The sequence below is a fragment of the Miniopterus schreibersii genome (genome assembly GCF_964146895.1).
Source record: "Miniopterus schreibersii genome assembly, chromosome: 3".
Lineage (NCBI taxonomy): Eukaryota > Metazoa > Chordata > Mammalia > Chiroptera > Miniopteridae > Miniopterus > Miniopterus schreibersii.
Genome location: NC_138103.1, coordinates 13,181,021 through 13,198,423, shown reverse-complemented (window position 1 = coordinate 13,198,423; position 17,403 = coordinate 13,181,021). Strand labels below are relative to the sequence as shown.

The window sequence follows — 17,403 nt, the reverse complement described above, 5'->3', positions numbered from 1 at the left end:
CGAGAATGATTACCGGGATCTCAGCCTCCCGCGACGCTCCCAAGGAGGCGCTCGCAGTCCTGCAAAACCCTAATCTGGCGCCAAACGCTGACTCCGCCCCGCCGGGCCGGGCCCCGCCCCTTCCGATCCTGGCCCCGCCTCCCAGAGCTCAAACCTCGCCCAGAGCCCTCCTCCAGGACCCGCCTCGAACCTTCCCCCCAAGTTCCGCCCCCTAGAACTCCACAGCGCCTTGACTCCGCCCAACACCGCACCCAGGGACCCGCGCACCGCCTGGCCCCGCCTTGACACCCCAGCCTCCGCACCCGGAGCCGGAGCAGCACCTGGCCCCGCCCCAGGCCCCGCCCCAAGCCCCGCCCCCGACACCACCTGCGGCCTCGGGCCCGCCTCAAGCCCCGCCCCCGGCCCCGCGAGCCGCCTCGGGCTGGTCCCGCCTCCTCCGGGCCCCTCCCCGCTTCCGCCCGGCTCCGCCCCCGCCATGGCGCCCGAGGAGAGCGCCGAGACCTCCCGCCTGCTGCACAGTTTCGAGCGCCGCTTCCTGGCCGCACGCGCGCTGCGCTCCTTCCCCTGGCAGGTGGGCGGCGGGGCGCGCGGAGGGCGAGCTGTGGGTGCAAAGGGCTGGTTGAGGGGGGCGCGCTGAGGGCTCCCGTCCCTGCCCTCCCCGCCGCGTGACGGCCTCGGCTTCCGCGGCGTCGGGGCCGCACCTCCCGTCCTCGACCCGGGGCTGCGCCCAGGGCCTCCCCGGCTGGCGGCGGGGAGCCGGAGGGGTACCTGCGCGCCCCGGGAAGCCTCCCTGCACCCAGCCATCGGCTCCCTCCTCCCTGGGCCCTTCCCGCCCTCGGCTACCTTTGCAGACTCGGGTCCCACGAACGGAAGGAATGCGGGGTTTCCTCCCAACTCTTTCACTCGGGTTTTTAGGGTCATGGACAGTTCCCCATAATTTTCATGACTTTACTTTTATTTAGTCAGTTACCATCCTGGCCACTGAGTAACAGCTGTTGTTGCCCATTGAAACAGTCAACGACTTTAGGACAGCTGGAGATCACGGTTCCCTGACCAGGTCAGAGACAACCCCCCTCATCCATCTGCAGACACACGCACACCCCTGGGCGTTCTCATCTGTATCATCAGCATTGGACAGAATCGTCTCAGAGGCAGCTCCAGGCTCTTAAGCCTCTGATGGAAGAGACAGGGAGGAACAAAACTGGCCAGAAAATAGATAGAGGTCTCACCTCCCCTGCCCTGGGGACCTGCCATTGTCCAACAGGCCAATGGTGTGGCTGCAGCTTTCTTCTGTCAAGGGGTGGGTGAGGGGGCCCTTCTAATGGCACTGCCTCCTTTATAATTCATGTGTGATGAGCTCACTGGGGTGACTCAGTTTGTATTCTTCCCTGGTCTTCCCCATCTTAAGGGGTGGTGATTAGTCACTTGTATTTTAATTGACATAAACCATTTAGCATTCTGGAGCTCATTTCCAGTCAAAAAGGAATATGTACATTTTTAACCCAAAACTTAAGCCTTAATAACACCATCTATGGGACCCAAATCCGTATCAACTAGAATTGTTCACATGAAATGAGAGCATACGCTATACCAGGACCATACTAAATGCACACTTAGCCTGGCCCACAACACCCATGTGGTGGGTACTATTAATGTCATTGTGTCTGACCACAAAGGTTGTTTGACTAGAAAAGAAGTAGAGTGCAGCAGTGGAGAGCTGCGAGCTGGGAGACAGCCTGGCTGCTTGGAATCCTGGCCCAATCTCATACAAGCTGTGTGACCTTGGGCAAGTGACTGCACACCTCTGGGCTTTAGTTTTCTTATGAGTAGAACAGGAAATATAATAATGTTTACCTCATAGGGCTGTTTTCATGTGTACATGAGAATAAAGCACCTGAGGCAGTGCCTGGCTCATGGTAAATGGATATGTTAGCCAGTATTTTTATTCCATCACCAAATGTTTACCAAATGCCTTCCACAAGCCAGGCACCAGGATCAGCAGCATACAGATGAGGCCCTGCTCAGATAGGAGAGCCAGAGAATAAACGCATAAGTGAATAAGCAAGAAAACACCAAGGGATGACTGGCTATAAAGCCAATAAAAAGAAAAAGTATCATCAAAGTAAGGGAATCAGGGAAGGCCTCCAAAGGGGACGTTTGAGCCAGAACCTGAACAGTGAAGCAGCGGACTGTGGGAGGTCTTGGAGAGCAGAGAGTGCAAAGGTTCTGCCAGTGAGAGCAAGCTGTTGCAAGGAGGCCAGTGTGGCTGGAGTGGCGTAAGCAGAGGTGGAATGGGGTGGTAGCAGATGAGGTAAGAGAGAGGGGCCAGAGCCAGGTCTTGTAGGGCTTTTAGGGTGTGATAAGTTGCCCTGGAGAAATGAAGTGATTTTCCCAGTGTCACATACCAGCCAGGCAGTCTGCCTGATTCTGGAGCCTGAGCTCACTACCAGGATGGAGTCCCCTGCAGGAGAGGACAGCATTATAGCTAGGCCTGGCAGCTGCATATTAACTCAGATGTCAAGTCAAAGGCAAGCCCATCAGGGGCTGATGTCGTGGCTGACCAGTACAGCCACCAAGCTGGTCTGTGACCCAGGTGAGGCTTAGCAGCCTGGGCTAATGCAAACCAAGAGTGTATCTCCTGTATTCTTTCTCCAACTCATCCAGTGTAACCTGGGAATTGTCAAGGTCAGGCTTTCAGCTGGCTGTGGCTTCCAATTGGCCCAGGTCCCTAGGGAGAGATCACTGAGCACTTTGCCAACATGTCCTATTGCATGTTTAATATTCCTGTGAAAATGTCTTGAGATTTCTCCCCCCCAATTCTGTCTTCAAATAGAGCCTAGAAGAGAAATTAAGGGACTCCAGTTCTGAGCTGCTGCTGGACATTTTACAGAAGGTAAGAATCACAGAATCACTGGGACACCTCACCAGCCTCCCGACTTGCCCATGAGGACATGACAGAAGTGCAGTAGGCGTGTTTATCTCCTTTAAAAAGGAAGAACACTGCATTTGGTGGTAGCACCTCAGAGATCTCTGGCTCTTTTGTTATCTTAGATGAAGATACCAGAATATACAAAAATCTACGTGAGAGGAGGGAATCTGGGGGATGTTTTTTAAACTGTCCACAGAGAAAACAAGTGACAGCTGTGGGAACTAGCATTTGCTAGCTATTCAGAGACTTTCTTCTTTACATTTAAGGAAAAAATAAAGATGTAAGTTTTGCCCACCTGAGTCCATTCTCTAGATGTTGGTGGTCACCTGCTTTTTGGAGGTGACTTTTAGATTCTAAGGTGCATGTGAGTGAGGGTATATATGGAACCACCACTCTGCCTGGCCTGGCACCAGCCTGCCCCTGGCCATGTGGATCAAGTGCAGAACACACTGCATCCTAGCTCTCAACCCTCTGAAGGGTCATGAACCCTTCTTAAAACCCAAAGCTGTGAACTCTCCCCCCAGGAAAAAAAAAGCACTAGAACACATTTTGCATACAGATTCAGGGGCATCACAGGTCTTCCTTCCACCACTAAACCAATCCAAGGGTCCCAGATTAACTCCTCTGTGGCCCTGGCCAGTATGGCTCAGTTGGTTGGAGCATCATCTCATATACCAAAAGGTTTCGGGTTCGATTCCCAGTTAGAGCACACATGAAAGGCAATCAATCAGTGTTCTCTCTCACATTGATGTTTCTCCCTCTCCCTCTCCCTCCCTTCCTCCCTCTCTATATCCCCCCCCCTTCAGGTAAGGATTTTTTTAAAAAAGAATTTCCTGTGTGGAGGGTAAACCAGGAGAGTATCCATCTGACCACCAAGTGAAGATGGAACTGTAGCTAGGGAGGACTTCCAGGGCAATCTAGTATTCAGAACTGTGAGCTCAGAGTAGTCCAAGGTCATTGTTCATGGTCTTGTAGCCTACTGTGATTCTCACCCCACCTAACACCAGCCAACTAGAAAGCCCCTGAGCAGTGTGTGGGTATTTTGTTGCCCTTGGGTAAAATCATGTCCCTCCAGCCAACAGGCCCCCTGTAACCTGGTCCATACTCTCATTGTTCCTGTCACCCTGCCCTCCCCAAAATGCCAGGCTGTGACTGCCTTGGAGCCTGCATAAACTATTCTCTCTGCCTGGATCTCACTCCCCTGCTCTTTGATTCTCTAGGTTTCCACTGAACTGTCACTCCTGAGAGTCCCCTTTCCCCTCCCCCATGTCCCAGGCAGAGCCCCCACCTTCCTCAGTCCTGGCCATCATAGCACTCATCACAGTCTGGCTCTTGCTCATCTCCTTGGCCCGGGATATGAGCTCCAGGAGGGCAGATGCCAAATATGCCTTGTTCCCACCGTTTGGGCTCTTGCCTCTTCCATGGAGCCAGACAATCCCACACTTGTCCTTACTACAAACTCTAATTCATGCTGGCTGCCCTGGGAGTGGGTATCTTAGTCCGGTCCAGCCGCTATAACAGTATACCATAGACTGGGTGGCTCATAAACAACAGGAATTTGTTTCTCACAGTTTGGGAGACTGGGAAGGCCAAGATTAAGGTGCCAGCAGTGTCTAGTGAGGGCGTGCTACCTGGTTCATAGAGGGCCATCTTCTCATCGGGTCCTCACATGATGGAAGGCACAAGGGAGCTCTGTGGGGTCTCTCTCATCCCACACTAATCCCATTCATGAGAGCGCCACCTTCATGACCTAATAACCTCCCCATGGCCCCACCTCATAAAACCATTGCATTGAGTGTTAGATTTAACTTGTGAATTTGGGGAAACAGACATTCCGTCGATAGTAGGTGTTAGCTTGGGTCCGTCTGCCTCATGTTCCTGCCCAGAATGGGCATTAGAAACACTGCCACAGTCTGTGCCTCTGCAGTAGGGAATTTTTTGGGAGGAAAGGGCTTATTCTGAAGACTTTCAGTTGTGTGAGGATCACCTGGAGTCGGCACCCCTGTGTCTGTACATGTCTTTGCTGAAGGATCTGGTAACTCGGGTTTGCCCTGTATTCATTTAAAGCTCATGGGAGACTTAAGGCCAGGTCTCTCCAGCAACTCACACGTGTCCTCTGTCACAGACTGTGAAACATCCTCTATGCATGAAGCATCCACCGTCTGCAAAGTATGCCCGGTGCTTTCTCTCGGAGCTCATCAGAAAGGTCAGTAGTGGGCACTGTCTGTATGGTAGCCAGACAGCGTCTGGGACTTTGCCTGTTGAATCTCAGATCCATCCCATGCCCTTTGGAGCTCTGTAAACCCCTGTATGGCAGGTGCTCCCTAGGCAACTGTCTCCCAGCTGGGTTTGACCAATGAAAGGCCATGGAGGGCAGGAGGAAGGGAAAAGCCAAGGTATTTCTCCCTCTCTGCTTTGAGAGGGGTCTCTGGCAGCAGCTGCATCTCCTCTGTGGTTCCTGTGTGAGTTCTCTTTTCTACCAGGCAGCCCTGAGGACCGAATCCCCACTTTCTCCCTCTGTTCTGCCACCTGAGAGGTTTTGGCAGTTTCTGCTGTTATCAACCTCTGGATTGCTGCACTGTCCTCATTGGAGGTTTTAGGTCTTGCAGTGCCTTTATAACTAGTTCCCCTTACTACCTTCCCCTCAGTGAACTACCTGGAATGGCACTTTTCCTGACTGATACAGGATGGATTTTAAGGGTGAGCCCATTTGCTGAGTTTCACATTAAACTGGACTTCAGAAAAGCGAAATCCTCAGTGGTCAGTGGCAGACCCAACATGTTTGGCCTCTGAGTACAAGGGCCACGCCTCACCCAGGCTTACATGGAATGATCCCAGCTTCTCCATTACCTCTATCCCCAGTCCTCACCAGCGTGGTGCATCTAGCAGTCACCAGCAGGTCTCCCCTATACCACTAGGAGAAGCATGGCCACCTGATGCCGCCCCACACCACCCCCATGGGGTGCAGAACAGGGTTGCCCACTGATGGAGCCACACCCTGAAGTGTAGAGGCCCATCCTATGGCTTTTGCCTGGGCCCACGTAAAAGCACCATTTGTTTTCTCTATGCAGGACATCATGGTCAAAGGGCAGAGCTCTCTGTCCCTGTCACACAGCAGCTCTCATGCCATTCCATTTCTGCTGCCCTAGACTACACCTTAGTCTCACCCTCACCCTCTCTACACCTCTTTGAAATACCCCAGGTCCCCCCACCAAGTGAAGTTTTTATATGCCAGGCGGCCTATATAGTGTCAGTCCATCCCAAACTGCCCCTCCAAATTTGGTGAAAATCCTCCAGCCATTTTTAGAAGTCAGAGTAAAAGCAAATAGTACCTTTGATTCATGCGGGTCAATATTTAGTGCTCTTGCTGAAGCTCTCACTCCACCCACTCCAGCACGAAGCTGTCCATGAAGAGCCTTTGGACGAGCTGTACGAGACGTTGGCAGAGATCCTGACAGCCGAGGAGCCCCCTCAGTGCCACCGGAGCTATCTGTTGGTAGGAGCCTTGTGCCTTCCAGTCCCCACACAGGCCAGACACCCGCCTCTGCACACAGAGTTAAAACTCCAGTCAGCTTCCCATGGGTTCAGAACCTGACTTATCAGCTCTGTGGTCTTAGATAAAGTCAGTTAACCTCCCTGAGCCTTAGTTTCTTCATCTGAAAATCAAGCACTTTGACAAATAATAGTACCTATCTTTTAGGGTGGCTGGGAGTTAAATTAGGTAATGCGCGGTATTTACACAGTAGGGACCTGGTGCTGAGTCCCTAATAAATACCTGATGGGTGGATGTTATAGGACAGCAGTCACTTCTTACTCCCCTGCCACCACCATCACCAGCCTAGACCAATGCTGCAGCCTTCCAACTGGTCTGCCAGCTTCTTGCCCCACAAAATTCCATTCTGCATACAACAGCCAAAGGGATCTTGAATGTTTTTGTCTGTTTTTTACCTTTTACTATAAAATAAAGTATAGATACAGAAAACCACACAAAAGAAGTATACAGCTTATTGAATCGTTGCAAGGCAGCCACCATGGTAACTGCCACTCTAGTCAAGGGACAGAACTTCGGCAGCCAGCCCACAAGACCCCCATTTGACCTGTCCCTCTTCCAGCCCCGGGTCCCTGCAAAAGTAACCACCATCTCCCTTTCAGACTAATCACTCTGAGGTTTTATCACTGCCCTGTCCACCTCTGGACACTACCATTTTGTCTTGCCCATTAACTAGGTGTGGTTTGAATCTCCCTTCAGGCGCAGGTACCCTACCTCCATCCCAGCTCTTTCTCTTCCTGGCAGTGCCTCCTTTGAACAGCCCTCATTGTTTGGCCTAGACAGCTTTCCGCAGGCTATCTTTTGGTTGCACACACATGGTGCTTTTCCACTTGTTCCTGCATCTTCTAGTTCCCAAAGATTGGTGTCTGGAGTCAGAGGCCCACTCAGATTTAGGTCCGTTTGGTTGCTTTGGCAGGAACACAATATGGGGTTACAGGAGGCACAACAAACCTGTTTTTCATGCCCTTAATGACAGTTGTTACGGACGCCCAAAGCTTATAGTCATTCACTGGAGGATCCAAAAGGGTGATTTCCTGATTCCATCATTTTGTTTTCATTCATTAACCAGAGAAATTTTATAAGGAGGTACCTCCCTTCATCCACTATTTAGTTACTCACAGGTACAGCTTGTAGAGAAAAGGCAGAATACAAACTTGATCTTTCCTTTTCAAAACAGTGAATTTGTTTCCTATCATCCCAGAAGGGGTTCAATCCATACAAATCGTGTCTTTATTGAAGCTCAAAATGTGCTATTTTGAGCTACTTCAAATAGGCTTCCGAACCCTTTTGACATTACCTTAAATAGTTTTCTTGCTTTCCTTTTTGTCAAACATCTTGTATATGCCTTGTCCAGACCAAGAATCAGCCATGTCATCAACAAGCCCTGGTTTCTTTTAGCGGGAAATGATATTTAAAGACCACAATCTGGGCATTAGGGTGCTCGTTGCTGCAGTGTAGGCCTTTCCAGTGAGCAGAACTGGATGTGAGTGGTGATATGTGTATCCATACTTTTTAACATAGGATACCATGAGTCCATGTTGATAGTCCTGATTCAAAATCAGAACTGCAGGGTTTCTTTTTTTTTTTATTGAATTTTTTGGGGTGACATTGGTTCACAAAATCATACAGGTTTCAAGTGTACGGTTCAACAAAACATCTCCCTGACTGAGTAGCTCAGTTGGTTAAAGGATTGTTCGTTACACCAAGGTTGCAGGTTTGATCCCCAGTCAAGGCATATACAAGAATCAACCAATGAATGTATAAATAAATGGAACAAATTGATGTTTCTCTCTCTCTCCCTCTCCCCCTCCCTCTCTCTCCCTCTTCCCCTTCCTCCTTCTCTCTCTCCCTGCCTCTATCTCAAATCAATATATAAATTTTTTTTAATATATCTTTATTGATTCCAGAGAGAGGAAAGGAGAGGGAGAGAGAGAAAGAGAGAAACATCAATGATGAGTCATTGATTGGCTGCCTCCTGCACGCCCCCGACTGGGGACCAAGCCCGAAACCCGGAATCAAACCCCAATCGCCTGGATCCTAGGTCGACACTCACCCTCTGAGCCACGCCCGGCCAGGCATATAAATTTTTTTTTTTTAATTTAACAGAACATTATCTGTACACTGCATTATGTGCCTATCACCCAAAGCAAAGTCTCTTTTATCCCCATTTTCCCCCCTTTGCCCTGCTCACCTATCCCCACCCCCCTTCCTCTGGCTATCATCACACTGTTGTCTGTGTCTGTGTCTGTGTGTGGTTTTGCTTAATCCCTTCACCTTCTTTCCTCCAGCTCCCAAGCCCTCTCCCCTCTGGCAGCTGTCAATCTCAGAACTACAGCGTGTCACTGAGCCTCTTACAGTGCATCTGTCTCCTTTCTCCTTCACTGGAATTCTGGTTTTCAAGAACACAAGGGATAATGCTGGCTATCCCCCAACTGCCTGTTTGCTTTATCCCAAATACTCCTGCAGCCGTCTCAAAACGAGAGTGCTAATCCCATCCACCAATTATGGCTGCTGAAAACAGTGTAAAATGTTTATACATGCTATCCCCACTCTCCCTCATTTTGTTTGTTTGTTGATGTACCATAACTACACTGTCATCATAAAGGCATTACATAGTATTACCACAAACTTAGCAGTCTAAGGCACATAAATTGTTGTATTGTCTTATAGTTCTGTAGGTCAGAAGTCTGGTGGGCTCAGCTGGTTTCTCTTCTTTGAGTCTCACAGGGCTAAAATCAAGGTGTCAGCAGGGCTGGGCTCTAAAGGGGAACCTGCTTCCAGGCTCCTGCAGGTCATTGGCACAAGTTCGTTTCCTGTGGCTGCAGGACTCAGGTTCTTTTCCTTTCTGGCACTTGACTGGGGGTTGTTCTCAGCTTCCAAAGGCTGCCCCCTGTTCCCTGATTCATGGCCTCTTCATCGCCAAAGCCAATAATAGCAGGTCAAGTTCTTCGTGCAATCCAAATCTCTTTCCTCTGCATCTCTCGGTCTTCAGCCGGGGAAAAATGCTCTACTTTTAAGGGCTCAGATGATGAAATTGGTCTCATCCAGATAATCCAGGATAATTTCTCCATCTCATGTTCGATAACCTTAAGCACACCTTCAGAGTCCCTTTGCCTCGTAACGTAACACAGTCACAGGGTTCAGGGTGAGGGCAGAGACATTGTTGACCTGGCACACATTCCATAGTCTCTTCCCTTCAATCTGTGTATCTTTAGAGCTCCCCCTCACTCCACATGCTGACGTGTCGCTAGCCATTTTGGTTGTCTGAAGTTCGTTCTCTAGTAGATTCTTAAAGGGCTTCTGGGATTGACCTTCCCGGAGTTCTTACATGTTGATAACACTTTGAGCCATTTATACTTGAATTCTGACTCACATTTTCTCTCCCTGAGTCTCTTAAATGTGTTTCTCCATTTCCTTTGGCATAAAGCATTGCTGTGGAAAAGCCTGATGGTAATCTAATTTTCTCTCCCTTTTATGCTCCGTGCCCTTTCCTCTTAGAGGGCCAAACTGTCTTCTTTCTTTAGAGTTCAGTCATTTTACTAGACTGTGTGTTGGGTTCATTGTTCTGGGCTGGTGATCCCAGATGCAGAGTGTGTGCTCCTCCAATATTATTTCAAATCGTTTTGTTTTTTCAGGAATGCTTTCTCGAATTATAATTTTTAGTATTTGTTCTTTGCTTTTGTGTTTCATTAAGAAATACCTAAACATGGGTGGCTTAAATAAAAGAAATTTTTCACCTCACAGTTCTGGAAGCTATAGCTCCACGGTCAGGGTGTTGACAGGATTGCTAGGGAAGGCTGGGTCCGGGCCTTGCTCCTCGGCTTACAGTTGGCCATCCTCTCTGTGACTCTTCACAGCATTGTCCCTCGTGGTGTTTCAATGTCCTGATTTTCTCTTCTTATAAGAACGTGGTCAGACTGGAGTAGGGCCCACCCCAATGACCTTATTTTATCTGGATTCCCCCTGTAAAAGCCCCATCTCCAAATACGGTCACATTCGGAGGCGCTGGGGGTTAGGACTTCAGCATATGATTGGGGGAGTACAGTTCCTCCTATAGCAATCTCTTTCTTAATTCATTTTCTATTTTTTAAACTCACTTTATTTCACCTCCTCTTTTGACTTTATCCGGTTTTTGTTTTGCTTTCATTCTCATGTTCCTTCGAGTAGTCTTTGTTTCTGAAATTTCTGTTACTGCCATCAGGACTCATCCCGGGTCCCTCACACTCCCTATGACTTGGTTAGTCAAGTTCCCTCCTAGGTGTTCTCACTGTTCTTGGCTGACCCCTGCATTCCCAGTGAGTGCTTGTGGCTCTGGGCTCTCCTGCCCTCAGGTCAGCCACATGCCCCCTTGCTTCCCTCATCTGTCTCCACAGACACGTTGAGCATGAAAATTGTGTCTGTCTGTGCTTTTCCCTCACCTGTTGATATTTTCAGGCTCACAGAGATACTTTGTTGTAAACGTCCCTATCTTGCTGCTCTGTCTGTTCTTATGTGGGGATTCAGGAAGATTCAAAACTATGCTGCAGCCATCTTCCACAGATTCCCCTGATTTGAGGTAAATCAGATCATGTCACTCACCTCAGAACCCACCAGTGGCTTCCCTTTGCACTGTGACTCAATTCTAACTGTTTATGTGGCCTACAAGGCCCCACATGCCCTGCCCCAGCCTTTCTCTCTTGTCTAGTTCCTTCTGCTCTGCCTGTGCTCTAGCCCCCTGGTCTTGTTTCTCTTCCTTGAACTCACTAACTGCAGTACTGCCTCAGGGCCTTTGCACTTGCTCTGTCTAGAATACTTTCCCCCCAGAACCTCACATGCCTCACTTCTCCTTTTCACCCAGCTCTCAGGTCATATGTGACCTCCTCAAAAAGGCTGTTCCTGACCAATCTATCTAAAATAGACCTTCCCTTCCCCACCCCCAGTCTTTTTTTTTTTTTTAAATATGTCTTTATTGATTTCAGAGAGAGGAAGGGAGAGGGAGATAGATAGATAGATGATAGATAGATAGATAGATAGATAGATAGATAGATAGATAGATAGATAGATAGATAGAAACATCGATGATGAGAGTCATTGATCAGCTGCCTCCTATATGCCTATCCCCTACTGGAAACTGAGCCGACAACCTGGGCATATGGCCTGACTGTACCTTGATCTCCTGGATCATAGGTTGATGCTCAATCGTTGAGCCACGCAGGCCGGGCTCCCTGCCCCAAGTCTTAATAGAAGATTGCATATTAAGGTGCCATTCTTAGCAGCCCTGGGTTGAAGAACACATTTCATTCAGGACTGGATGTTCCATGAAGCACATGCCAGCAAGCCATGAGTGGCGTCCTCTACCTGCTTTGGGAATGGGAATGATAGGAAACTCCAAAGGCCAGAGAATTCCCGGCCCCAAATGTAAGGTTGAACTCGGGAAGCCCCACACACTGAGACTGTTCACATATAGCTCACAATACCAGAGAATTATGACTTTTTTGGTTAATAACTCTAGATTCACAGAAAGCTACAAAAGTAGCACAGAGATGTCCCATGTGCCCTTTTCCCAGTTTCCCCCAGCAGAAACATCTGACACTCACGCAGCATCACAGCCAGGACATTGACAGTGGCGCAGTGCGTATGTAATTCTACATCATTCACCACATGTGGGGATCTGCGCAGACACCACCACAGCCTAGATACAGAACTGTCCTGTCACCACAAAGACCTCCCTCGGGCCGCCCCTTTATAGTCACACCCATGCCCTGTCCCCATCCTTGCCCCAGGCATCTCTACCACTGATCTGTTTCTCCATCTCCACAATTCTATAGTTTTGAGAATGTTAGATAAATGGACTCACGCAGTATGTGGCCTTCTGAGATTGGCTTTTTTCATTCAACATAACGCCCTTGAAGTTCATCCAGGTTGGTGTATGTGTCAACAGTTTGTTCTTTTTTATTGGTGTGTAGTATTCCATGGCATGGACATACCAGTTTATATAGCTATCCACCTGTTGTGATTTTTTTTTTCCCCTTCATTGCCAGCTCCTTGTTTTCTGTTAGCTGGACTATTCTCTCTACCTGTCTCCATCCAGCCTTCCGGGGACTCGGTCACACTCTCTGAGAGCACAGCCATCATTTCCCATGGCACCACCGGCTTGGTCACATGGAATGCTGCACTCTACCTTGCAGAATGGGCCATAGAGAACCCAGCGGCTTTCACTCACAGGTGACCTTAGGGCACAGGGCAGGGCACTAAGGCGGGCTTGCCCCAGCACAGTTGCAGAACGTGTCCCCTTCTCCTGCTCAGGACTGTTTTAGAGCTCGGCAGTGGAGCTGGCCTCACAGGCCTGGCCATTTGCAAGATGTGCCGTCCTAGAGCATATGTCTTCAGCGACTGCCACAGCCATGTCCTCGAGCAACTCCGAGGGAACATCCTTCTCAATGGCTTCTTGTTGGAGCCAGATGCCATCACCCCTGCGCAGCACCCAGGACACAACACCCACAACTCAGAGAACCCCAGGGTGATGGTGGCACAGCTGGACTGGGACATTGTGACTGCCCCTCAGCTCACTGCCTTCCAGCCAGATGTCATCATTGCAGCAGGTACTGTTCAGCCCTGGCCACTGGAGCCATGGCTTCCCTGTGGCGCCACCCAGCTCTCAATTCAGGGAAGGGGACTGTGGACACTGCAGGGGCAAAAGGGTACACAGGCAACTTCTGGAAGGGTCACTGAGCCTCCAGGGTGACATCAAAGCACAAGGTATGCCTCTTGGGTGCCCTAAAGCCACAGTCCTTCTTTTTGAGAAGGTGGCCACATGCACCCCCGTTGTAATGGTTCCATCAGATAAATGAACCTGACTCTTCCCTGCAAGGCCTGGGATGAACAGAACAGGCCCCAGGGCCTCATGCCAGCCTGACCTATTAGCCCAGCCACAGCCAAGTAGACAGACTTTTATGTCCCTCTGCAGCAGCCTGAGGGAGGCCACTCAGTTGCCATCTAGAACTTAAATAGCTAGAGCAGCCCCATCTTCAGGTGGAGTGGGTGCAAAGTGGCCATGGCAGCCTTGCCCTTTCAGGGCCACAGAGAACATCACAATTTTCCCAGGACCGTGTCTGATTCCTCAGTGTATCATGGCATTCATGGGCTTAGAGTCCAACTGTGGTGGGGTCTGACTCAGGGAAGACACTCTGAGCGCCCCCACCTCTGTCAGCACTGGTTTCCCTCTGCTCCGTGTCATTGCCACATGTCTGCGTGGCTCTGAGGAGAAAAGCTGCATGTTTCTGCCCCAGGTGCATACCTGTGTCCTGCAGAGATGAGTCCCCACAGAGGGGCCACCCACTTCTAGGGCAAGGTCCTTGAGAGAAGGGGCATTTGGCTTGGCCACCTACAGGCCCCTCATCTTCTGCCAAGCTCACCCCATCCCCTATCAGTTGGCAGTGCCGTCTGTGCGTCTGATCCTGGGCCACAGCCCTCAGACCCATAGGCACACTGGCCAGAACGCAGAGCCTGAGCAGCATGCCCCAAGGTGGCACCCATGCCTGCAAGCCCGGCTGTCAGGCAGGAGCGAGCTGATCCCCCCACACCACAAAGAGCAAAGTAGCAGGCCCCTGGAATCAAGCAGTCTGAAGCAGAGTCGGGACTTGCTTTATTAAGCACCTTCTAAATAGGCCAAAAGCAAAGAATTGATTTTTTTTTAAAGGAATAGCAGTGAGTCTTGGATATTTTTCAATTGTTGCCTTGTCTTTCAGCATCTTTTATTCTCGCCTAAGGATTTTCTTTTTTAACATCATTTTCTTTCCATCTAATAGAATTGCTGCTTTCCTGGCCCTTGCCCCACTGCTGCAGTTGGCACAACCCAGCACCCTCCATTCTGGGGTCCTGACTCCCAGAGGGAGCCCCAGTCAGTAACCTGGAGTTTCTCATTGCAGACGTGCTATACTGCCCAGAAACCATCCTCTCCCTGGTCAGGGTCCTGCAGATGCTCTCTGCCTGCCAGAAGGACCAGCAGACTCCTGATGCCTACATTGCCTTCACCATCCGCAACCCGGAGACATGCCAGCTGTTCACCACCGAGCTAGGTGAGCTCCAGGACCCCAGGATGGCTGCTGTCTCTGAGAGGCCATCCAGCGTGCAGGGCCACTGTGCTGGCCCCATATGGGACTCCAGTGAGGCAGAAATCAGGAAAGTAAAAGAATGCCCCAAAGACAAGTGGAGCTGGGCTGGGGCGATGACTCCCGCCCTCAGGTCAGCAGAGGAGGCAGAGCCAGAGAGTGGGCTCTGGGGGTGGAGGCAGGTCACACCGTGATCCTGGAGGGCTGAGACCAGCAGCCCTACTTCATGTTTAGAACAGGTTTCAAGAGCCTTTTGGCCTGTTTCATTGTCTGTAAAGTGGAAGGGATGGCAGATGCCAGTGGGTGTCAGGGTAGACAAAGTTCTAGCCACAGGCAGTCAGGCACAGCTCTAGAGGTGGATCCCACTACCCGCCCTGGTGGAGCTGGACTGTCACTGCCTCCGGGTCATCTGTACAGCAGAAACATCCACCTGAGAGGTGGAACAGGGCCTGGCTCACGGGAGCACCCAGGAAGACAGCAGCTGCTGTTACTGGATTAAGCACCCAGTAAATGGAAGAACAAGGGGTGACTTTAGAGAAGGGGTGGAGTCTGCCATTTACAGCCCTGAATTGGCATTGCTGTGGGCCAAGCACTGTCCTCAGACCTGACATGTGCCAGCCCCTCTAGCAGCTGGAAGGGATGTGCTGTCATCCTTCATGTCACCCATGGGAACACTGGGGTGTAGGGAAGCTAAGTAACCACCTGAGCTCCAAGGATTGGAGCCAGGCAGCTCGTTCTTGCTCTGTACCACTAACCCTCCACCCCACAACCACTGCCCTGCCATGCCCACCACATGCCAGGCCCAACTAGGACCTCCATGTGCCCCAACAAGCCCCCAGCAAAGCCCCATCTGCAGTAGCCTCTGCTGACACAGAGACCACCTGAATGCCCACCCACGTGCCCATGTCCAATTGGAGAGTACTGTGAGCCTCGAAAAGAGTGAAGTCCTCCTTCACATATTTATGGGGAAAATACTGTGTATGCGTATTTTTTATTTTTATAGTTGTTGATGTACAACATATTAGTTTCAGGTGTACCCCATGATTAGACATTTATGTAACTTATAAAGTGATCACCCCGGTAAATCTAGTACCCACCTGGCACCATACATAGTTATTACAATATTATTGACTGGGTTCCCTGTGCTGTGCTTTACATCCCCATGGCTACTCTGTAACTACCAGTTTGTGCTTCTCATTCCCTTCACCTTTTCACCCATCCCCCCAACCACACTCCCATCTGGCAAGCATCAAAATCTACAATATATTTTAGTGAAGAAAGCAAAATGCCAAACAGCATAGATAGTATAAGCCAACTTTTATTTTTAAAAAAATAACCTTTGTATTAATACTCATATGGGGGAAAATCTGGAAGAATATACACTAGTTAACAGTTATTATACTTGGACGTGAGGATTATAGATGCTTCTACACTTTTATCTCTCATTTCCTTTTTAAATATGTTCACTCAGTAAAAAACTGATGATAACATGAACCTCACCAACGGCTCTTCAGACATCTGTGCTCATGAAGAGGATGGGAGCCCCTTCAGGTTCGTGTCCAGCCTCTGTGAGGCGGCACTGGGCTGAACAGTCAGGCAGAGTGGGTTCAGATCTTGGCTGCACCAGTGACAGGGTGGAGGACAGGTGCAGAGCTGCAGGGAGCCAAGACAGGCCATGGCCTTCCAGGGATAGAAGTAGCCTGATGGGCAGAGGCGGCAAACCTGGCTGTCATGAACTTTTTAAAAACACAATTCCTGCCCGACCGGGCGTGGCTCAGCGGTTGAGCGTTGACCTAGGATCCAGGTGATCGGGGTTCGATTCCCAGTCAGGGCACATGCCCGGTTGTGGGCTTGATCAATGACTCTCTCATCATTGATGTTTCTATCTCTCTCCCTCTCCTTTCCTCTCTTTGAAATCAATAAAGATATATTTTTTAAAAAATATAAATAAATAAATAAATAAAATACACAATTCCTGGTCCTGCCCTGGAGGCTGATTCCAGGTGTCTGGATGGGGCTTGAAATTCTGGTTCGTACCCCATCCCCAGGCCTGTCCTACAGCCCTAAACTGATAGGGTGGTATCCTGTCCTCAAACCCCACCATCCTGAGACACATACTCTCTTTGCAGGCAAGGCTGGGATCTCATGGGAAGCCGCACCTCGTCACAACCAGAAGCTATTTCCCTATGAAGAGCACTCAGAGATGGCAATTTTGAAACTAATGCTATAGGTTTACAAACGTTTCTGAAAATTACCATGAAAATTAAACCACCTGGGAAAGAATTTTTATGTGAGAAAGCTGATAAAACTTTCATTGGACTTGAATGTTTGAAGAATGTTAAATTCTGAATCAGGGCCCGGCCAGGCGTGGCTCAGCAGTTGAGCATTGACCTACGATCCAGGAGATCGAAGTTCTATTCCCGGTCAGGGCATATGCCCAGGTTACAGGCTCAATCCCCAGTAGGGGGTGTACAAGAGGCAGCCAATCAAAGGCAACTCTCTCATCATTGATGTTTCTATCTCTCTCCCTCTCCCTTCCTCTCTCTAAAATCAATAAAGATATTTTTTTAAAAAAAAAATCTGAATCACAAACCACCAACTATGTCCTAATAAAATGTAACTGTTCAATGGGGGTGCCCCTTTCTGTCAGCAGTTCTGGTTTGTAAGCAAATCACTGTAAATCAGAAAGAAAGTTTTGGCTCAGAGATAAGCATTCCATTTGTGCAGGTAAAAACACATATATCAAGTATGTTTTCCCCCATCCTGGACTCACAGCCCTCATACAGCCAAGCCCATGGTGCACGTGACACACCTCTGCTTACAGTGCAATGGGC

General features: G+C 49.7%; 1 protein-coding gene across 2 annotated transcripts; it reads left to right on the top strand.

The window, feature by feature from the left end:
- Positions 1 to 450: 450 nt before the first annotated feature.
- On the top strand, positions 451 to 16,867 carry EEF2KMT (eukaryotic elongation factor 2 lysine methyltransferase). 2 transcript variants are annotated; one of them, XM_081133827.1, is made up of 9 exons: positions 451 to 571; positions 963 to 1,057; positions 2,834 to 2,893; positions 5,055 to 5,135; positions 6,324 to 6,425; positions 12,550 to 12,683; positions 12,765 to 13,060; positions 14,387 to 14,536; positions 16,699 to 16,867. In XM_081133827.1, the coding sequence occupies exons 4-9, from the start codon at positions 5,076 to 5,078 to the stop codon at positions 16,797 to 16,799; spliced, it is 843 nt and encodes a 280-aa protein (XP_080989953.1). In that variant the 5' UTR covers positions 451 to 571; positions 963 to 1,057; positions 2,834 to 2,893; positions 5,055 to 5,075; the 3' UTR covers positions 16,800 to 16,867. The 2 variants fall into 2 exon arrangements, with proteins under 2 accessions (XP_080989953.1, XP_080989952.1); XM_081133826.1 differs by lacking the exon at positions 963 to 1,057 and having other exon boundaries at positions 457 to 571.
- The last annotated feature ends 536 nt before the right edge of the window (positions 16,868 to 17,403 follow it).

Coding starts and splice junctions, on each gene's coding strand:
- EEF2KMT (XM_081133826.1), top strand. CDS start 476: ATGGCGCCCGAGGAGAGCGCCGAGACCTCCCGCCTGCTGCACAGTTTC. Junction 12,684..12,764: donor CCAGCGGCTTTCACTCACAG/GTGACCTTAGGG, acceptor TCTCCTGCTCAG/GACTGTTTTAGAGCTCGGCA. Junction 13,061..14,386: donor AGATGTCATCATTGCAGCAG/GTACTGTTCAGC, acceptor TTCTCATTGCAG/ACGTGCTATACTGCCCAGAA.